This window comes from Hyla sarda, chromosome 1 (assembly GCF_029499605.1).
Source record: "Hyla sarda isolate aHylSar1 chromosome 1, aHylSar1.hap1, whole genome shotgun sequence".
NCBI classification, from domain to species: Eukaryota; Metazoa; Chordata; class Amphibia; order Anura; family Hylidae; genus Hyla; species Hyla sarda.
In genome coordinates, this window is record NC_079189.1 from 464,927,576 (window position 1) to 464,948,805 (window position 21,230).

The following is a 21,230-nucleotide window of genomic DNA, read 5'->3' on the forward strand; positions in this document are numbered from 1 at the left end:
CTGATGAAAGGTCACATGACCTGAAACGCGTCATGCTTGGTGCTGATTCCTGGAATTTTAAATGTTTGTCTTATTGAAGTCTCTCCATGTCGATGATTTTACGTGGTTCTAATAAAGGTGAAGTTTCTTAATCGCTGGCATCTACCTGCTTTCTTCGTATCCTTGGAGGATTTTATTGCCGTGCGGTGGCCGGGTGAGCTGACTACTCTTCTACTTTGCTCTAATTTACAAATCTGTTTAACTTTCTGGAGCCAGTTGATATATAAAAAAAATGTTTTCCTGGATAACCCCTTTAAGGTCAAAATGGGCTATGTCCTTAAGGGGTTAAAGATCAGTGGTGCATGATAGCTAACACGTAACAAGTTTCACTTATTGGTGAACTTAGAATACATGGCAGTAATTCTAAATGCATATAACTTCAGCAAATATACGAGCCTAGATTTATCAATCTTTGACAAAGATTTTTGTCTCCTGAAATGACTTGTAATGCTATCCCCCACCAACAGTGTTCCCAATGAAGAACTATGGACTGTTGTGATGGCACTACTGGACTTTGCATCATACTTCGTGTGTATGGATCCTGGGAGGGTGGCGAGATCCTTATTTTCACAATGACATGGAATGGTATTGTTTGCCTTTTGGTGAAGACCTTGTTTGCGGTACAGGCAACAGTGCTAACTAATGTGGCAAGTGAAGTGCTCAAATATCTATAGAATTTACTTTGGGGAGGGTTCACACTGCATATTTGACTCTGTTACAATACCTTTTTAATTCTGCATGCAAAAAGTCAACGTGAAACAGATTGTGCTGTATGGAACAACTTTTATGTTTTTTTCATTTTCAAGTGTATAAAAAAAAAGTTGAGAAAATGCAGTGTGAACTCACACTTTAAAAGTATACATTTTTATTATTTAATTCACTTGCAGTTCAGGCTAAGTTAAAGGGGTACTCCGGTGGAAAACTTTTTTAAATCAACTGGTGCAAGAAAGTTACACATTTGTAAATTATTTCTATTAAAAAAATACTACTTAGCTGCTGAATACTACAAAGGAAATTTTCTTTTTGGAACAGAGCTCTCTGCTGACATCATGACCATAGTGCTCTCTGATAACATATCTGTCCATTTTAAGAACTGTCCAGAGTAGGAGAAAATCCACATAGCAAACATATGCTTCTCTGGTCAGTTCCTAAAATGGACAGAGATGTCAGCAGAGAGCACTGCGGTCATGTCAGCAGAGAGCACTGTGTTCCATAAAGAAAATAATTTCCTATGTAGTATTTAGAGATGAGTGAATTTACAGTAAATTCGATTAGTCACAAACTCCGTGGGCTGGAAAAGGTGGATACAGTCCTAGGAGACTCTTTCCTAGGACTGTATTCACCTTTTCCAGCCCACGGGAGCACCTGAAAGCTGAACTAATTTATGCAGGATAAGTCATCAACTGCCGAGCCGAGAAGTTCGTGACGATTCGAATTTACTGTAAATTTGCTCACCTCTAGTAGTATTCAGCAGCTAATAACTACTGGAAGGATTAAGATTTTTTTAATATAAGTAATTTACAAATCTGTTTAACTTTCTGGCACCAGTTGATTTAAAACAAAAAAATAAATAAAAAAATAAAAGTTTCCACCGGGGTACCCCTTTAAAGGGGTACTCCGATGCTTACTCATCTTATCCCCTATGCAAAGGATAGGGGATAAGATGCCTGATTGCGGGAGTCCCGCAGTTGGGGACGCCCGTGATCATGCACGCGGCACCCCGTTTGTAATCAATACCTATCACGCCCCCTCCCGTAGGCTTGCATTGAGGGGCGGAGCGTGACGTCACACGCCGCCGACCCTGCAGTCGATCTTAATCAGACCCGGAGCGAACATGCTCCGGGGGCTGATTACAAAGGGGGTGCCGCGTGCATGATCACGGGCATCCCCAACTGCGGGACTCCCGCGATCAGGCATCTTATCCCCTATCCTTTGGATAGGGGATAAGATGTGTAAGCACCAGAGTACCCCTTTAATGGGGAGCATGCCTGTCTGTGCTTCTATTTGTCATACATCCCATTTTGACAAGTTGCCAACATATATGTGCCACAATCGTGATTCGCAGTCTATATTCTGTGCTTCTAGAATATGATAATGATACAGAATCCAATATTTTTTGTATTATTGAATTTGACCATATACAATTCTTGTACTACACCCTGAAAAATAAGTGAACAACAACTGTAAAATACTTTTTATTGGCAGTAAAGAAAAAAGGCATGTTCATGAATGAATACAAAATATGCATTTTAGAGAAATGTATATAAAGATGCAGACTATCATTTCTCTTACTAAAAAAAAAGTTCTGGATCCTTTGCCATCATCAGAACACAACCATAAAACATAGTGTACTTAAAGTAGATAAAAACATAGGCAAACCACTTTTTTCTCTTTCCCTGTTACAATAAAACTAGACTCAGGCTGATCACAGGCAGATCACATCTATAACACACAAAAACAATATACTCTATTTTACAGGAAAAATCACACCATTTGAACACTGCCTTAGGCATACTAATGGCAATCAAGTACATAAACCTATCTGGTACTATGCAAGTGCCCAGCACAGTACATCACCAGTAAATTCACATTTTTGTGCTAGTTCATTGACACTGACAGTATAAGGACAGGGTGTGGTTGCAAATTGCATTGCAACCACATCGACATCACATGTGATGTCACAATGTAACATTATGATTGTCCTGTCACAGAACCAAAGTCACCATGTAGCCCTAGCTTAAAGGGAACCAATCGCCAGATTTTACCCTATATAATGCTTGGCAGAGCGTTATATAGGGTAAAATCTTTACCCCTACCATCCCGATGGGACGCCCCTTGCCCCTCGGGATGGTTAAGATATGAAGTTATAAACTATTCCCCATTGGCCCCGCAAGTAATCCCCTGGGCGGGGAGCTCCTCTTACCAGGTCCCGTTACTTCGCCTGGCAGCGACGCCTCCTCGGCTTGATTGACGGGTCGCGTCATCGCTCTGCTCACTGAATAGACTGAGCAGAGTAATGACGCGGCCCGTCAATCAAGCCGAGCGGGCGTCACTGCCGGCAGTAGTAACGGATTAGGTAAGAGGAGCTCCCTGCCCAGGGGACTACTTGCGGAACTAGTTTATAACTTCATATCTTCACCATCCCCACAGGCAGGAGCGTCCCCCAGGGATGGTGAGGATAAAGATTTTACCCTACATAATTCTCTGCCGATCATTAGATAGGATAAAATCTGGTGATTGGTTCCTGTTAAATACAAACTCAATTTTTGGTAGCATCCATCTTCCAATATTGTTTTCTGCAATATTTTTGCATATACATTCTATATAATAAAGCTTCAGTTGGTTAAAAGAACTATACCATGTACATCAAACCTCATATTATACAATGATCTTTTTAAAAAATACTCTGGTAAAAATACAGAAAATGGCATTACTGTTGGTCTTGTTAGTCTTGTTTGAAGGGAGAAAACCTGTTTCGAGGGAAAAAAGAGAAAAAGCAAATAAAGCAATTTATGCTGTGTCCAATCTAAAATATAGCAAACTATTGGGGGGCGGTGACTAATGCACTGGCAAGGTCTGTGCTTGAGTAGCTCTTCCTACCACAGTCTATATACAGAGAAGTGTTAAAGGGGTATTCTTCTTTATATGGTCCCCCCAGGTCTAGCGTTTTCGTTTAGGTATGGATGACGTTCGCCTCACAATCCTTTGCGGCTCGAGGCGGCAGCTGGTATCAGGGGGCTTGGCTATTTCTTGTGTATTTCCTCACAAGCCAGCCCCCTGATGACATTTGCGGTCTATCTGTACGTCCTGATGTGTCGGCACGTCAGGACGTACAGATGGACTACATACATCATCAGGGGGCTGGCTTGTGAGGAAATACAAGAAATAGCCAAGCCCCATGATACCAGCTGCCACCTTGAGCCGCAAAGGATTGTGGGATGAACATCATCCATACCTAAACGGAAATGCTAGACCTGGGGGCACCATATAAAGAAGAAAAAGAAGACGATCCATCCATTTGATTATCCATTCTCACCCATTAAGACTAACGGACGTTATTTGTGATGGAAGAAAAATTAGTGCATGTGACATTTTTTCTCCCCTCACAAATAACGTCCGTTAGTCATAACGGGCTATAATGGGTGAGAATGGATAATCAAAAAATCCCATAGAATTGAATGGGATTTTTTAACGGCCGTTTTTAAGGGTTTTCTAAACGGGACATTGAAACGGGTCTTTAAAACAGAGCAACAGTATAGTGTGAAAGGTGCCTAATTCTTCATATTGGGCAGGATAGTTAAGAGTTAGTCAAGCCTGGAATACCCATTTAAACACAGGCTGTGTACACGCACAGTATTGTGGGTCTCATTTTGGTCCATATTTTTTACCAATACCAGGAGTGGGTCCATAACACAGAAAAAAGGAGTCAATATTTCCATTATAATTTTTCTCTCAGTTCCACTCATAGTTTTGGCTAATAGTACTGACCAAAATACTTAGCCTTATGATTATAAACTACAAAGTGTATTAGGATCATGTTTGTCCTTCATGGCAATTGCAGTTGCAAGAGTAACATACTTACAGGCGTTTTATAGTTGACTTGTCTTTGCTGTTGTCATTTGGCCTTGGTGAAGTGGTGATAATGGATTCATTTTCCAATGTCACAATGTGGTCCTCGGTTGGGGGAATGACTCCACTGAGAAGAAGAATTGTAGGTTACTTATTCATTTTCTAAAACTGATTTTATTTTTTTTTAACCATATTTATCGGCAAATACAATGCACCAATAAACTTAAAATAAATCACTTGAAACCTCTGAATTCAATGCCACATCATTCCTCTAACCCTGTTTTCTCCTATTTGTCACATAATCCACCCCCCCGTGCCACATAATTTCTCCCCCTTTATTAACCCATGTGCCACATAATTTTGCCCCCCTCTGATCTCCCCCCCCCCCCTCTGCTCCCCTGCTTGTTTCCCCCCCCCCCCCTTTCCCCCTTACTTGGCCTGTCACTGGGCATGCTCCGGCAGGCTCAGGTTCAGTGCACTGACTAGAGACGTCTTCAGTGTGACGTCCAAAGTGCCCGTGGCACCGACTGCAGGCCCAGATTATTTTCTTTTTGAAGGTGCATATTATATGCCGATAAAGTGTTTTTTTTTTTTTTACTGAAAGGACAATTTCTAAAATCTCGAGATACCAGCCAGAAATCACCTTTTATAGCATTGCAATTCATCTTGAGCAACCAAGAGTTGAACCTTCAACTTATTCCGCTCCTGGAGCACCTCCCTTAGCTCTTGTAATGTAAATCGTGGACGGTTGGGGTCTGTGAGATCTATAACCATTTTGTCTGGTCCAAGGTCAGTCTGCAAAACAAAATACAGAACATAAATTATAGTATATGCAAGATCCTGACACTGGCTAACGTGCAGTGACAAGGTGTTGCCAGGACTTTGTCTACATTGTCACTCTGAAATACAAAGCAGCCAGAAGAGTGGAGAGGTAAGTAAACATAGTGTGAATTTACTTTTCTTATTATCGAAGGTCTGATTTCAGTTAGGGGGCTGGAGTGTGTATTTAATTTAGAGATCTGCTCTGGGGTCTGAATTTTTCCCTTGACTTTTTTTTGTATTTTGGTGCCTCACAACCTGGATTTAATGTACATAACGTACACACAACTTTGATTTTTTTTTTTTTTTTTATTGTGAAGCAAACAACAAATAGGACAAAATAACAGAAAAAGTCAATGTGCATAACTATTCACCCTCCTAAAGCCAATACTTTGTAGAGCCACCTTTTACAGCAATCACAGCTCCAAGTCGCTTTGGATAAGTCTCTGAGCTTGCCGCATCTTACCACTGGGATTTTTGCCCATTCCTCCTTGCAAAACTGCTCCAGCTCCTCCAAGTTGAATGGTTTGCGCTAGTGAACAGCAATCTTTAAGTCAGATTTTTGATTGGATTGAGATCTGGGCTTTGACTAGGCCATTCCAACACATTTACATGTTTCCCCTTAAACCACTCAAGTGTCACTTTAGCAGTGTGTTTGGGGTCATGGTCCTGCTGGAAGGTGAACCTATGTCCTAGCCTCAAATCATGCACAGAGTGGTACAGGTTTTGCTCAAGAATATCCCTGTATTTAGCACCATCCATCTTTCCCTTAACTCTGACCAGTTTCCCAGTCCCGGATGGTGTTCTTTGGTGATGTGTTGGATTTGCTATAAGGCCCAACTCTATGGTACGGCTTATTGTCATCCTATATATAAATACTCCAGTCTCTGCTGTGCAACTCTGCAGCTCCTCCAGGGTTACCTTAGGTCTCTGTACTGCCTCTGATTAATGCCCTCCTTGCCTGGTCTGTGAGTTTTGGTGGGCGACTGGCTCTTGGCAGGTTTGCTGTTATGTCATGTTCTTTCCATTTGGTTATGATAGAATTGATAGTGCTCCTTGGGATCTTAAAAGATTTGGATATTTTTTTTTTAACCTAACCCTGACTTGTATTTCTTAACAACATTGTCCCTTACTTGTTTGGAGAGTTCCTTGGTCTTCATGGCAGTGTTTGGTTACTGATGCCTCTTTCTTAGGTGTTGCAGCCTCTGGGGCCTTTCAAAAAAGGTGCGTATATGTAATGATAGATGATGTGACACTTAGATTGCACACAGGTGGACATAATTTCAAGAATTATGTGACTTCGGAAGGTAATTGGTTGCACCAGAGCTTTTAATGGGCTTCCTAACAAAGGGGGTGAATACATATACACATGCCAATTTTATGTTTTCTATTTCTAAACAATTGTGTTATTTATATATTTTTCTCATTTCACTTCACCAACTTAGACTATTGTGTTCTGAACCATCACATGAAATTCAGAATAACAAAACATTGAACTTAATGCTGTAATGTACCAAAATCCGAAAAAATCAAAGGGGTGAATACTTTTGCAAGGCACTGTATGTCCTTTTCCTCTATTGTTATATTTGTTTCCTGTCCCTTCATTTATTTAGTTTTTTTCCATGGCCAGTACTCCACTCCACCCATTTGGCCCAGGGGTTTTTGATCAGCAGGAGACTGCATAAGGGTTTCCTCCTAATATTCTCACAGCCCTCTAGCAGGAAGCACATGTAAGGGTAGGTTCACACCACATTTTTTAAGTATCTTTCCCGTATATGTTTTCATTATTGAAAATGTATGGAACCATATTGAAAACCATATACATAGACAAATAATTGAAAACCGTATGCACCCGGTACTGCAATAAATAATTGAAAACCGTAGTGCAACCGCATAAGTTTTTTTTAACATGGACGTCAATGGGAAACACACATGTATACGGGAAGCCGTATACGGTTTTTACTTTGCACATGCGCATTTGCATCCTAGAGTCCCCACCCAAGACCCCTCCCATTAAAAAATGGACAACATTTTCAAAAACGTATGTTTTTTTTTTTTTCAATAAAAACGGACGGAACTGTATGCACTAACAGTATACGGTTTAAAAACGCAAATGGTTTACTTTTTCCCCATACTGTTCCATCCGTTTTGCCATACGGATTTCTTGAAGACAGTATGCTAAAAAAGTGATGTGAACCCAGCCTTAGTTAGGTGTTCACACTGTAGTGCTTTGTGGTGGCCATTGCTGCTGTGGGGTGTTGTAACCCAGAACCTTGTTTGGGCAGTAGTGGGGCTGCCCGGCCACTGGGTCATTCCCCCTGTGGGCTTGGTGTCGCGGTGGAAGTGGTCACTGCCAAGCACTATGCCAGTTTTAGTTCAGGGACTCAATCTTATCAGGTAGCCTTGACTTGAGTGTGCTTGCATGTTATGAGAAAGCTTGTCTTAGTAGCAGGAAGAAACAGCGAGGAACAGGTATTGGATGATTTTAGATTGGGACCTGCAGAGGACCAAGGGAGGTAAGCATCACTTATTTTTACACCATCTGCAGCCATAAAAAAAAGTTAACCTTTTATGATCTAGACAGTGTCCTCTTACTTCCCCTTGAAATGGCTGCACAAGCGGTGATTTCCGCTTAAAGGTGTCAGACATATATATAACATTATGCATATGAATATTAAAGAAGTATTTAGAGCTAAATTATCTAATCCACTATCCACAGACTAGGAGATAAGTGTCAGATCTTCAGAACAGTGATACCAAGTAGAGATGAGCGAACTTACAGTAAATTTGATTCGTCACAAACTTCTATGCTCGGCAGTTGATGACTTTTCCTGCATAAATTAGTTCAGCTTTCAGGTGCTCCGGTGGGCTGGAAAAGGTGGATACAGTCCTAGGAGACTCTTTCCTAGGAATGTATCCACCTTTTCCAGCCCACCGGAGCACCTGAAGGCTGAACTAATTTATGCAGGAAAAGTCATCAACTGCCGAGCCGAGAAGTTTGTGACGAATCAAATTTACTGTAAGTTCGCTCATCTCTAATACCAACAGAAGAAATTGCCCCAGGGGGAAGGGAAGGTGTCAATATTATACAGACCTTACTACTTTGCAGTTATATATAAGATTTTAATAAATTAACATTAAGTTTTATGGTGGAAGGACCCATGAGGGTTTCAGTGCCTTTTGGGCATAATTGTTGTGTAAAGATCTTCAGAACAGTTTCTTTATTCCTTTGTTTTCGACAGAGTGGCAACTTACTGTCTGTTGCCACTCCATTCATTGTCTATTGAGCTGCAGAAAAGTTAGGTCCCAGTGGCAACACTCTCTGTGGATAGGGAATAAGATAATTTAACCTTTTAACCTTTACCGACCACAGGTGCATATACATATTCACAAGTGGGTAAGCAAGAAAATAATGGACAGAGCCAGCACTGTTAGCAGACTTCTTTGTAAACTCAGACTACACATGGGGTTTATAATCTGTAACCATATATGAGTAACTGCATCAACTTAATTTAGTGATAACTATATGAAGAAGCACTTTAAGGGTGCACATAGCCCTTTAGTTACAGTCCAGATGTCTACAGCATGCTCTAAAGTCTGCATTTCAGCAATGATCTTTATTTTTTTGTGCAAAACACAGTAATCATAGAGAAATCGGGAGAGATTTACTCAGCTACATACACCAGAATTCCAGCTCAATTTGTGCTAAAAGTGGCATACATGGCCTATATTAAAGCACAGTAGGCCTCAGACATACGCAGCAGTGGGGATTTTTCTAATACTGACTAATTCCTAGACAGTGCAACCTAGCCAGACTGTATTCTAATGTGCCAGATGTATTAAAGTAGCTTATTCTGTTTGATAAACCTGGTGCATGTGTACATTGTCTAGTCTAAGTCAACTAAGTCTATGGCATTCATTTAATCAGACCTTTGGGTCAAAAATGGTGCAATAAAGGCAAACACCCTTTTAACTGCAACTGCACCCCTTTTCTCATAAGCCACAGTTGCTTATTGAATGAGGCCAAAACATTTCTAAAATAATGTCTAAAACTTATTATAAATGTGGTGCAAAGCCATGTAAAGGTTTTGGCTCAGATTATTGCAAAAATGCCACTATTGCATAGAATATCTTTCTCAAAGTTGTTGTTATAATTGGTACACATGAAAACAGGAAGGAATGGCTACATACGACTTGCAGGCTCAAAACATGAAAATCTATAAGCAAAATTATTGTTCAAAACATAAAATCAAGTGAAGAATTTCCCGATACCTGAGTAGTTTGTGGGCATTCTTTCATCAATCTTTCCACCTCTCCCTTTAGATTATCCCTTTCCATCTTCATCTCCTCAGTTTCAAGGCTTGACTGGTTCACCAGTGTTTCCAGGACCTCAAGAACACGTACAATCTTAAACTGAAGATTGGCCACAAGATCTGTTACGCCACGGGACTCTGTGCCGATCTTCATAAGATCTTTACCTATAACATGTGAGATATCATACACATCTTCTACTGTCATCTGAAAGGGGTCCTTATCAAATGCTGTTTCTGGGGACAAGTCCTCTTGTTCAACTTCCATGTTCCTGTAATACTTCCTGCAAAAGATATAAACCAAACTGTTCATATTTAATAAAGGTAAGAGATGCCAATATTTTTAATTTCACAAACCCACTAGAAGGTGGTGGTGGCGGCACTGCACTAATGTGGTCACTGGTCATACAGACTCAGCCACCTTGTTCAATAAAGCTGGCCATGAGAAGACTCCTATCCTATCGCTCCCTATGCTCTCACAGAAATGCCCATTTTAAATGGGGAAGGGGTGAAAGCCACTGCCAGAAACCTTTAGTGGCAGCTTATCTTCCTGCAAACAAAAAGGATTGGGCGGCTGACAACAAACATGCCTGACATCTGCTATCGGAGGAGAGTCCGGAGGTCGTCACACACATTAGAAGGACAGTTGATCATACTGAAACAGTTAGGCTGGGTTCCCACAATGTAAAATATGTGCGGATCTAGGCCGCATTTTATGTAATTTGAGTGCATTTTACCACGCAAATTGTTTGTAAATTAAAAAATGCGACAAATTTTACACCAAAGTCTACTGAACCCAACCAACTTAGAGCTGGGACTGCTGCCTCACACCTAGAAACCAGTCCAATACAAGGCCTTCCTGTGCAGGATGTTACAGACCCAGACTAATAAAGCATACAAAGCTGCTCACAGACATTACCATGTCTTTGGTTGCTGAGAGACTCACAGTTGTGCTGTAGGTAAACACATCTGTACCTGCCAAGGTAATATTTCACTTTAATAAAGCATTAACTATTTGAATGGCTGGATAAAATATATTTTGACCGAAGAATTATGTTTCTGGTCGGCTTTATGACCTGAAATCAAAGGCTTTGTTCACACTGGTCTGAAGTCTACTTTATCTTTTAAACATCCACTAATTCTGGAAACTGGCACAGATAGTAAAAAGAGGACATACTGATCCTATCATGTAAAGTAACTAGCAAATGGTCAAGGTGTCATGCAGAGCAGTGAATGGTTCCCCGCTGCCATGGGCTTTTACTATGCTAATGTGTGTAAATAAGGCCTGGCAGCTTGTGCAGGGTTCTGTTCACACCATTCTTAGGCCATACTGTTAAAGGGACTTTACACTGGGAAGGGGATTAAAAAAAAAAAAAAAAAAAGCACAAAAAAAACTATAGGCCAGATTTAATTTTCCATAAAACATAAGAAGGAATAAAAGTATGGAATCAGCAAGGAAGTGTCTAAGGGAGTCAGACCAAGACTTACCTGTCAGCAGATGGAGATAGCTCTCATCGCATTTCGCATTTTATTTTAAACAATATGAAGGAGATTTATCAACCTCTGTAGTAGATTTATTTGCGTAAAAAAAGTTGCACGTGCGACTTTTCTATACATGCTGCGACTTTTTGATTTTTGCTTATTCCAAATTCTGAAATCTGTTCACATAGTAATTTTTTTTTTACTTTGCAGTGGTCATGTATTTATAAAATGCGATAGTCGCTATTTATGAAGAAAAAAAAGTCGCATCTCCATTTAAAAGTCGCATATGTACTCCAGGCCCAACCTGGCTTACAGAAAGTGCATACGTCTGCAGAAAAGGAACTTAACACCCACTTTAACCCCTTAAGGACGCAGGACGTAAATGTACGTCCTGGTGCGGTGGTACTTAACGCACCAGGACGTACATTTACGTCCTGTGCATAACCGCGGGCATCGGAGCGATGCCCGTGTCATGCGCGGCTGATCCCGGCTGCTGATCGCAGCCAGGGACCCGCCGGCAATGGCCGACGCCCGCGATCTCGCGGGCGTCCGCCATTAACCCCTCAGGTGCCGGGATCAATACAGATCCCGGCATCTGCGGCAGTGCGCGATTTGAATGAATGATCGGATCGCCCGCAGCGCTGCTGCGGGGATCCGATCATTCATAACGCCGCACGGAGGTCCCCTCACCTTCCTCCGTGCGGCTCCCGGCGTCTCCTGCTCTGGTCTGTGATCGAGCAGACCAGAGCAGAAGATCACCGAAAACACTGATCTGTTCTATGTCCTATACATAGAACAGATCAGTATTAGCAATCATGGTATTGCTATGAATAGTCCCCTATGGGGACTATTCAAGTGTAAAAAAAAATGTAAAAGTAAAAAAAAAAAAAGTGAAAAATCCCCTCCCCCAATAAAAAAGTAAAACGTCCGTTTTTTCCTATTTTACCCCCAAAAAGCGTAAAAAATAAATTTTATAGACATATTTGGTATCGCCGCGTGCGTAAATGTCCGAACTATTAAAATAAAATGTTAATGATCCCGTACGGTGAACGGCGTGAACGGAAAAAAAAAAAAGTCCAAAATTGCTACTTTTTTAATACATTTTATAAAAAAAATAATAATAAAAAATTTATTAAAAGTTTTTTATATGCAAATGTGGTATCAAAAAAAAGTACAGATCATGGCGCAAAAAATGAGCCCCCATACCGCCGCTTATACGGAAAAATAAAAAAGTTATAGGTCATCAAAATAAAGGGATTATAAACGTACTAATTTAGTTAAAAAGTTTGTGATTTTTTTGAAGCGCAACAATAATAGAAAAGTATGTAATAATGGGTATCATTTTAATCATATTGACCCTCAGAATAAAGAACACACATCATTTTTACCATAAATTGTACAGCGTGAAAACGAAACCTTCCAAAATTAGCAAAATTGCGTTTTTCGTTTTAATTTCCCCACAAAAATAGTGTTTTTTGGTTGCGCCATACATTTTATGATATAATAAGTGATGTCATTACAAAGGACAACTGGTCGCGCAAAAAACAAGCCCTCTTACTAGTCTGTGGATGAAGATATAAAAGAGTTATGATTTTTAGAAGGCGAGGAGGAAAAAATTAAAACGTAAAAATTAAATTGTCTGAGTCCTTAAGGCCAAAATAGTCTGAGTCCTTAAGGGGTTAACAACTGTTCTTGTCCTGCATCATGAAACAAAGCCAATGCGGTATGACCCCCCCCCCCTCCCCGTCACTCTCTAGCGACGCTACTGGTAATAAAGGGTAGATAAAGAACTTCGGCTACAAACATAAGGGAAAACTTTTCCGCTTTAAAAAATGCTTTTGTAAGCAGATTTCCCGGGTTTTGCTTACGTGCGATTTATTTATCATGTCATGTTATGCGACTGTTTGATAAATAGGTCGCATGTGACCAAAAGTAAGTAAAAAAAAAAAGTGTCATATAAAAGCCATATGTTTGAAAAGAATGATAAATCTCCTTCTATATTTTTTAGTGAGACAAATCTTTTATGTGCCCTAAATACTAACCTCTTCCTGTTCCTGCACTACCCTCTGCTCCAAGAATATAGTCCTAGAGCAGTCACATGACATATGCCAATTGTGCCCAACTGATCCATATGGTGTCTGTCATTTTGACAGAAAAAAGATATTTTCTAACATTAAAAGTGACAGAATCTAAAAAGAAGTCACAGTTCTATTGGAGACCATGGCACTGATGCAGTGATGAGTATAGAATCGCTTTAGCAGTACAGGTATAAAAAAAAGTGCCTGCTGTTAATATATGGCGGATAGCACCAAAAGGATTAGTGTCAACTGCACCTAGGAAGGACTGCTATACACTGGCTGCTGACAAGATTTCATTCTAATTTCCAAATGTAGCAGAAAATATACAGAATATATATTAAAGATAAGGAACCTGAATGGGTAGATAGAACAAAACAAATTTATTAGACCATAGCATGTACAGTCTTGGCCATAAATGTTGGCACCCCTGAAATTTTCTCACAGAAAAGGATTGCAGTAACACATGTTTTACTATACACATGTTTATTCTCTTTGGCCAAGATTTATCAAAATGTGTGAGAGAAAAAGTGGAGGGATTTTCCCACAGCGACCAATCACAGCTCAGCTAACGAGCTGAGGTAAAGTGAAAGCTGAACTGTCATTGGTTGCTGTGGGAAAATCACTCCATTTTTTCTCTCACACATTTTGATAAATCTGGGCCTTTGTGTGTATTGGAACTAAACCAAAAAAAGGAGGAAAAAAAGCAAATTGGACATAATGTCACCAAACTCCAAAAATGTGCTGGACAAAATTATTGGCACCCTTTCAAAATGGTGGAAAAATAACATTGTTTCAAGCATGTGACGCTCCTTCAAACTCAGCTGGGGCAAGTAACAGGTGTGGGCAATATAAAAATCACACCTGAAAGCAGATAAAAAGGAGAGAAGTTCACTTAGTCTTTGCATTGTGTGTCTGTGCGTGCCACACTAAGCATGGACAACAGAAAGAGGAGAAGAGAACTGTCTGAGGACTTGAGGAAGTTCCGTCTGAAAATCAGCTGTAAAATGGCAGTTACAAAATCACTAGCGGCCGTTAGAAAATCCCATTATAGTCTATGGGATTTTTCCAATAGCCGTTTTAACCCATTATAACCCGTTATTAATAACGGCTGTTATTTTGTGACAGAAGATAGTAACGGGTTAAAACGACTATTAGAAAATCCCATAGACTATAATGGGATTTTCTAACGGCCATATAGGATTTTGTAACTGCTGTTTTTAGCAGATTTTCTGACGGAACTTTGCACGGATCTTTAAAACTGAGTAATTTTGTAGTGTGAAAGGGGCCTCGGACAGAAAAGAAATTGAAAAAGAAAAGAACTTCCTCTGTAGTATACAGCAGCTGATAAATACTGGAAGGATTAGGATTTTTTTTTACTTTTTGGCACTAGTTGATTAGAAAAAAAAAATTCCACTGGTACCCCTTTAAGTTGTTTTTGCCTACATTTTTGAGCACAAAGACAACCGTGGTCTGATATTAGATAGGAGTCACTAGGGAAATATAAAAGACTAAACCTAAAATGCTTTTTTTTTTTTTTCTTTGTAGGGTTCATCCTCACTTGAGGTGCATACTATAATTTTTTTTATCAGTTTTTTTAGATCCAGTTTGTGGTGTTTTTCTCAATTAGATTTTTTCCCCGCTTAAAAAACTGCAGGTGTAGTAAATGTGTCTTCGGGCATGTGTTCATGAGCAAATACCTCTCCGGTGTGCAGCATTTTAATTGGAGTTTAAGAGCAGAATGCCACAGAATGCCTTCTTTATCACACATATCCCTGTGTGACATTGAAGTTAATGGGAGATGCTTTATTTTATTTTTTTTTCCTCATTTTTTTCCTCTTTTTTTATCTTTTATTTTATTTATTTTATTTTTTTTAAATAAAACTGTAGTTATTGCCATCAAAAACCAGGTGCTTAACACCCATGTGAACATACCCATTTGGATTTTTTTGTGCGTTTTTTGCAATCACATAATAAATCACATGACTTGTAGTAGTTAAGATGTCACTGGGAAAAACCCCACAAACATTAACAACGCCATCTTGGGAAAATACCATAAAAACCCTCAAATAAGAAAAATTGGCAAAACACGGAACAAAACCAAAAAGTATGTAATGAAGGAGAATATATATGGAAGATATAAAAGTCACAGCATTTCTTCCTGGGGGACGTTATGTGGCTCTCCCGATAAGTACCACACAAGGGTACAGGTAGGTTCTCCAGTCACCTTACAGATATCGTCAATGGTTTCCTATCATTCATAATATAGACAATTTTAGGAAAAGTCTCTTACCTCAAATGTCGCAACAGAGGCCTCCGTGTTGTCCGCAGTTTGGTCACTTCCTTAATCAAGTCACTTTCTTTTCACTCGTTCAGCAGGTGACTCTGCTGGCGGTCGTCATGGAGACGGCATTCTTCATTCCACTCCCTCAGGCCGAGCCAACCCCCCCGTGACGTAACCGATACGGCGCAGCTTGTGACGTTTGCGTTTCAGACCTCAGAATAGATCATCCAATAGCTGCGATGGTTGTGGTGAAATGAACATTTTGATTGGTCTACGTCATCAGTATGAGCCGCTGTTCGTTTACATGGCCCTAGACCACTGCGGTCTGCTGGCTTCGAAGGCTCTTGTAACGATTGCTGTACAGGCAGCGTTCCGGGGCGTCGTCTGCCGTTCAGGCTCTGCACCTGTTGTCGCTACTATACGGGAGGTTTTTCTTTACAGACGGTAATGACGTTATGTCTGCCTGTTTATTAGCTGCGAGCCTAGTGATATGGGGGTGAATAATGCTATGCATTGTGCCATGTCCTATGTCAGTGCGCCTTCAGCTGTTGCAAAACTACAACTCCCAAAGAGCCAAAACTACAAATCCTAGCACAGTGGTCTTCAACCTGCGGACCTCCAGATGTTGCAAAACTACAACTCCCAGCATGCCCGGACAGCCAACGGCTGTCCGGGCATGCTGGGAGCTGTAGTTTTGCAACATCTGGAGGTCCGTAGGTTGAAGACCACTGTCCTAGCATATCCAGACCGCCAAACATGCTGGGTGTAGAGATGAACGAATTTACAGTAAATTTGATTCGTCACGAACTTCTCGGCTCGGCAGTTGATGACTTATCCTGCATAAATTAGTTCAGCTTTCAGGTGCTCCGGTGGGCTGGAAAAGGTGAATACAGTCCTAGGAAAGACTCTCCTAGGACTGTATCCACCTTTTCCAGCCCACCGGAGCACCTGAAGGCTGAACTAATTTATGCAGGATAAGTCATCACCAGCCGAGAAGCTCGTGACGAATCAAATTTACTGTAAATTCGCTCATCTCTAGCTGGGTGTTGTAGTTTTGCAACAGCTGGAGGCAACTTGGTTGGAAAACACTGTCAAACCTGGTAACAGGTGCCTTTAGTTCTATGGAGGTTGTTTGTTAAAGACTTATGAATTACATAATTCATCCTGTGTTAAAGGAGTACTCTGCCTCTAGGCAAAAGATAGGGGACAAGATGTCTGATTGCAGGGTCTGGCCAATGGGACCCCCATGATCAGATATCTTATTCCCTATTCTTTGGATAGGGGATAACATGTCTAGGGGTAACTTACCCCTTTACCCATGGCTACTACATAATGTATGGAGCCTTCTTCATTCGTTTTTGTTTGTTTTTTACTATATACGTAGGCGCTGTGGCTCTAGTGAACAACTTATTGGTGGAAGTGGTGAATTACTACTATCAGATATTGATGGCCTGTCCTGAGAATAGCCATCATTCAAACAAAAACACCAAAACAAACAAAAAACCCCATTTAAGACTGTTTGTACATGTATTTAACAAAATGTCACCTAAATTGTTTTGTTTGCTAAAATATATATTTCCTTTATTTAGAAAATGAATGAATGGACACCTTTAGCCAAGGCATATGATCCGCTTAAAGCTGGAAGTATTGATGGCACAGATGAAGAACCTCATGATCGTGCTGTCCTTCGGGCAATTTTGGCCCGTTATGTCCCCAATAAAGGCGTGGTTGGGGACCCCCAGTTGACTTTGTTCGTGGCTCGCTTAAGCCAACAAACAACAGAGGAAAAACTAAAAGAAGTCTTTTCTCGCTATGGAGACATTCAGAGGATTCGATTGGTTAGAGATTTCATCACTGGCTTTTCAAAGGGTTATGCTTTCATCGAATATAAACAGGAGAGTGCCATAAAAAAAGCATATAGAGATACCTACAGGCTAGTGATAGATCAGCGGGAAGTCTTTGTGGATTATGAACTGGAAAGAACTCTGAAAGGATGGATCCCCCGGAGGCTAGGAGGCGGATTCGGTGGTAAAAAGGAGTCAGGACAGCTGAGGTTTGGAGGCCGTGATAGACCATTTAGAAAGCCAATTAATTTGCCAAAGTTTCCAAGTAACAGTCGACTAGAAGGCCATGGAGAAAAAAGACAAAGGTCCCGCTCCAGGGAAAGGTCATATAACTGGAGAGGGAAGAAGTCAGAGTACACAAGAGAAAGAGGAAGAGATAGTAGGTGGCCACAGAGCTCTGACAGAGAGCATACTACAGAAAGACAATACAAAGAGGAAAGGAACAGAGACTGTGAGAGAGATGACAAAGACAGGAAAAGAAGAGAAAGCAAAAGGGAAAGAAGCAGAGAGCGAGAGCACAGAAAATGAATATATGTTATACAGTTGTAAGTGGATCCTGTGGAATTACCTGGAGTTTAGCATTAAATACCAATATGTGGTCTAATTGTTTCTTAAATTCACAAATTTAGACAAACACAAATCTTATGTGGCATTTCCACAACAAATCTTTTAACTATTCTTTAGAGGACTTGTATAATTGTTTTGTTGCATCACCCAGTGTTTATTCAGCTTGAGGTCATAGACTTCCACCTTACATTCTCCAGTAAGATGTTTTAATGCTCCTTTTGAATTTGTTGTTCTCTCAATGATCGCAAGGTGTCCAGGCGCTGAGGATACAAAGCAGCCCACAACCATGATGCTCCCTTTACAATGTTTTACAGTTTGCATCGAGTTTTTAGTACTGCCATACAATGATCTTCCAAACAGTATAGTGCATTCATGCGAAAAAGTTTCACTTTAAGGGTACATTCCCACGCGGCATATTTGCTGCTGCGTATTTTATTTTCTCTGTTGAAGTCAATGGGTAGGAAAATACGCAGCAAAATACGCCGTGTGGGAACGTACCCTTACACACAGTTTCGGATTTTTTCAAGACTGCATGGATGTTTCACAGTGCTTCTGTGAACATGTTCTATAGACATGTTCAACATAGACATAGAGGCAACATTAGTTGAACATTTTAGCACAAATAAACAATGCTATGTTTGGAAGAAAAAGGACCATGCACACCAACACATTATACTAACTGTAAAGCGGGCATCATGGTTTTGGGCAAAATAAAAGCCATACACAGTACAACTGCTTATGTGTTAAGTTTAGTGAGATTTTGCGGTTTGTCTACACTTGTGACTTAGATAACTATCAGATCAAATTTTATTAGAAATAAATGCAGAAATCAAAGTAATTCCGCATGTTTCACTTACTTTTCCTTCCTGGCAATGCAGTCGCACCTCTACGGGATTTACATATAGAATATAAGAAGTATATTTTAAATTTTCATTGTCTGACATCTCTATATTCTAGTATGTCGCAGGCTCCCCTCAATGCCTCCCTTAGACTTCATTTTCCTGGTTTTAGTGCAGTGTTTTCCAACCAGGGTACTTCCAGCTGTTGTAAAAAGTACAACCCCCAGCATGCCAGGACAGCCAATCCAGGTATGACAGGAGTTGTAGTTTAGCAACATCTGGAGGCAAATTGATCTAGTGGCTTCTGATGCACTAAAGTCTATTGCAAATCTTAGATCTGTACATCACTTATTCTCCCAAATCTTTACCTCCAAGCCTGCTCGACCGCACATATACTGTGCATATTAGAGATCATTCAAATTGCTATGCACGTGTAGTGATGCTATGGGCTAAGGACATAAGAAAATATCACCAGGCATTTACTTGTTTGCTGTTAAGTTCCCTTTATTTTTGTTTTCACTTCAAACTTTGTGATTGTTATATCCAAACATTAGTATTCACTTGTATTCTGGGAGCAGATTCCATTGCACTTCTATGCGAATACACCATCCAGTTTCTAAAACATCAGAAGATCATTGAAAAACTGAATTTTTTTTTTTAATACTAAAAAGATTCTGCTAATACTCTAAAACATGGCTAACTCAATATTTTATACATGTGCAGAATTTATTAGGCACAATGAATAAACTGGCTGTTCCCAACCATACATGTAACAATTGTAAATTCTGGTATTTTTTTTATACAATGTACCCTATGGATTACTCCATAAAATCATATGGAAAGCAGATTGCATAAAGTAAGTGGAGAGGAAACTATTCCCTCTCTGTTTAGGAACCAAGACGAAGGCACCGACTGGATCACACACTGACATTGATCATCTATGTGAATAATGCCTATTAAAGACATCTTGAAAAATATGAGTATTAAGCATTGATACTCTCTGAACTTGTTTGTGCTCTCTCTCTTTTTCCTCAAAAAGTTTAAACTACAGCCACTGTAAGGCCACTTTTGCACATCTGTATTTGTGTGGGTTGAAAAGGTGTAAATATTTTCCTTATCTTTTTGAAAGGGGGCTAAAGCAATGTTCACACACATTATTTTGGTCCTTTTTTTAATACAGAGTCAAATGGCTGGTGATTTCTATTTAGTAAAACAGTGTTTCCCAACCAGGGTGCCTCCATTTGTTGCAAAACTACAACTCCCAGAATGCGTGGACAGCCAAAGGCTGTCCAGGCATGCTGGGAGCTGTAGTTTTGCAACATCTGGAGGCACCCTGGTTCAGAAACACTAGTAAAATTTCATGAACATCAACTTAGGTCCTTTCTTTTTTTTTTCTTATGGCCCTCTATGGCTACATTCATTTTTTTAGTTTTTTTTTTTGTTCACTGCCTTTCCTTTTTATTTTTAGCTGTCTAAAGCTCAAAATACTGTGTATGACCATTGCATAAGGCTAAAAAAAAAAACACTTTTCTGGAATATTTGTGGGACATTTTTATAAATTGTATAATTGCATTTGCTGTAGCAAGAATTATGGACAAAAATATAAACTGCATGGCAGAAAAAATTGTAGAAATTTACCTTATTGTAGGCCAAAAATACGGTCAAGTAAAATTGGAGTGTACACATGGCCTAATTCCGATATCAATTCAGCATGAGGTTTCATTCAGATGTAACTCCCAGATTAACAGCACAAAAGGTTGCAGTGAGTAAAGTATAAATGGGAGTTTCCATGTTCTACATCTGAAATGCAAACAGTAAGTTTACTATATGACCATCTGAATGAAGCCTAACTGAAACCTAACGTAATGGAAACAGCACCATCAATAGGTATTACTCTTAGGGTACGTTTGCACTTTCTTCATCTACATTCATTAAAATTAGTGGTATCTAAAACATCTTTTAGGGATATATATATATATATATATATATACACACACACATACATATACACATGCTGGCCTAGAAGTAATGAGTCTTAAGTTGTGATCAGATTCTAAAGCTGCCATATTTTTCACATTGGTTGTCTTGTGTTCTTTAATTTCCCTTCTAGAGGAAAGCCCATCGCTATTACTGATCTGTAATTGTGATGATATTCACAACATTCTCAGGTAATAATGTGGATTGTATTATGGACATTTACGAATATGCTCCAGTAAATCAGGCTCATAGCCACAGTGCCCTAGATTTATTAGAACTGTTAAATGCTTAGACAGACGGACTTAAAAGGTGCCAGATTTATCACAGTGTATCAGGCTAATTAAAGGGGTTATCCAGCAATAGAAAAACAGTTGATTTCTAGAAACAAATGTCCTCAGGTTGTGTGTGGTATTACAACTTGGCTC

At 39.9% G+C, this 21,230-nt stretch overlaps 2 protein-coding genes across 3 annotated transcripts in view; one reads left to right on the plus strand and one right to left on the minus strand.

The window, feature by feature from the left end:
- Nucleotides 1-15,738, minus strand: part of RILPL2 (Rab interacting lysosomal protein like 2) — a 27,922-nt gene extending 12,184 nt beyond the window's left edge. Inside the window, exons 1-5 of the mRNA XM_056535917.1 lie at nucleotides 15,588-15,738; nucleotides 9,700-10,021; nucleotides 5,252-5,403; nucleotides 4,622-4,735; nucleotides 3,474-3,509 (exon numbers count right to left, since the gene is read on the minus strand). Coding sequence (XP_056391892.1) covers nucleotides 3,485-3,509; nucleotides 4,622-4,735; nucleotides 5,252-5,403; nucleotides 9,700-10,005 — 597 coding nt within the window. The 5' untranslated portion in view covers nucleotides 10,006-10,021; nucleotides 15,588-15,738 and the 3' untranslated portion in view covers nucleotides 3,474-3,484. The remainder of the gene's footprint in view (nucleotides 1-3,473; nucleotides 3,510-4,621; nucleotides 4,736-5,251; nucleotides 5,404-9,699; nucleotides 10,022-15,587) is intronic.
- Nucleotides 15,332-19,511, plus strand: SNRNP35 (small nuclear ribonucleoprotein U11/U12 subunit 35). 2 transcript variants are annotated; one of them, XM_056535896.1, is made up of 2 exons: nucleotides 15,332-15,504; nucleotides 17,168-19,511. In XM_056535896.1, the coding sequence occupies exons 1-2, from the start codon at nucleotides 15,409-15,411 to the stop codon at nucleotides 17,948-17,950; spliced, it is 879 nt and encodes a 292-aa protein (XP_056391871.1). In that variant the 5' UTR covers nucleotides 15,332-15,408; the 3' UTR covers nucleotides 17,951-19,511. The 2 variants fall into 2 exon arrangements, with proteins under 2 accessions (XP_056391871.1, XP_056391881.1); XM_056535906.1 differs by lacking the exon at nucleotides 15,332-15,504 and adding an exon at nucleotides 15,841-16,022.
- The last annotated feature ends 1,719 nt before the right edge of the window (nucleotides 19,512-21,230 follow it).

Bases quoted from the DNA above. Each gene is read 5' to 3' on its own strand.
- SNRNP35 (XM_056535896.1), top strand. From the start codon at position 15,409: ATGAAGGAGAATATATATGGAAGATATAAAAGTCACAGCATTTCTTCC. The intron at 15,505-17,167 runs GTAGGTTCTCCA...TCCTTTATTTAG, and splicing joins AGTACCACACAAGGGTACAG to AAAATGAATGAATGGACACC.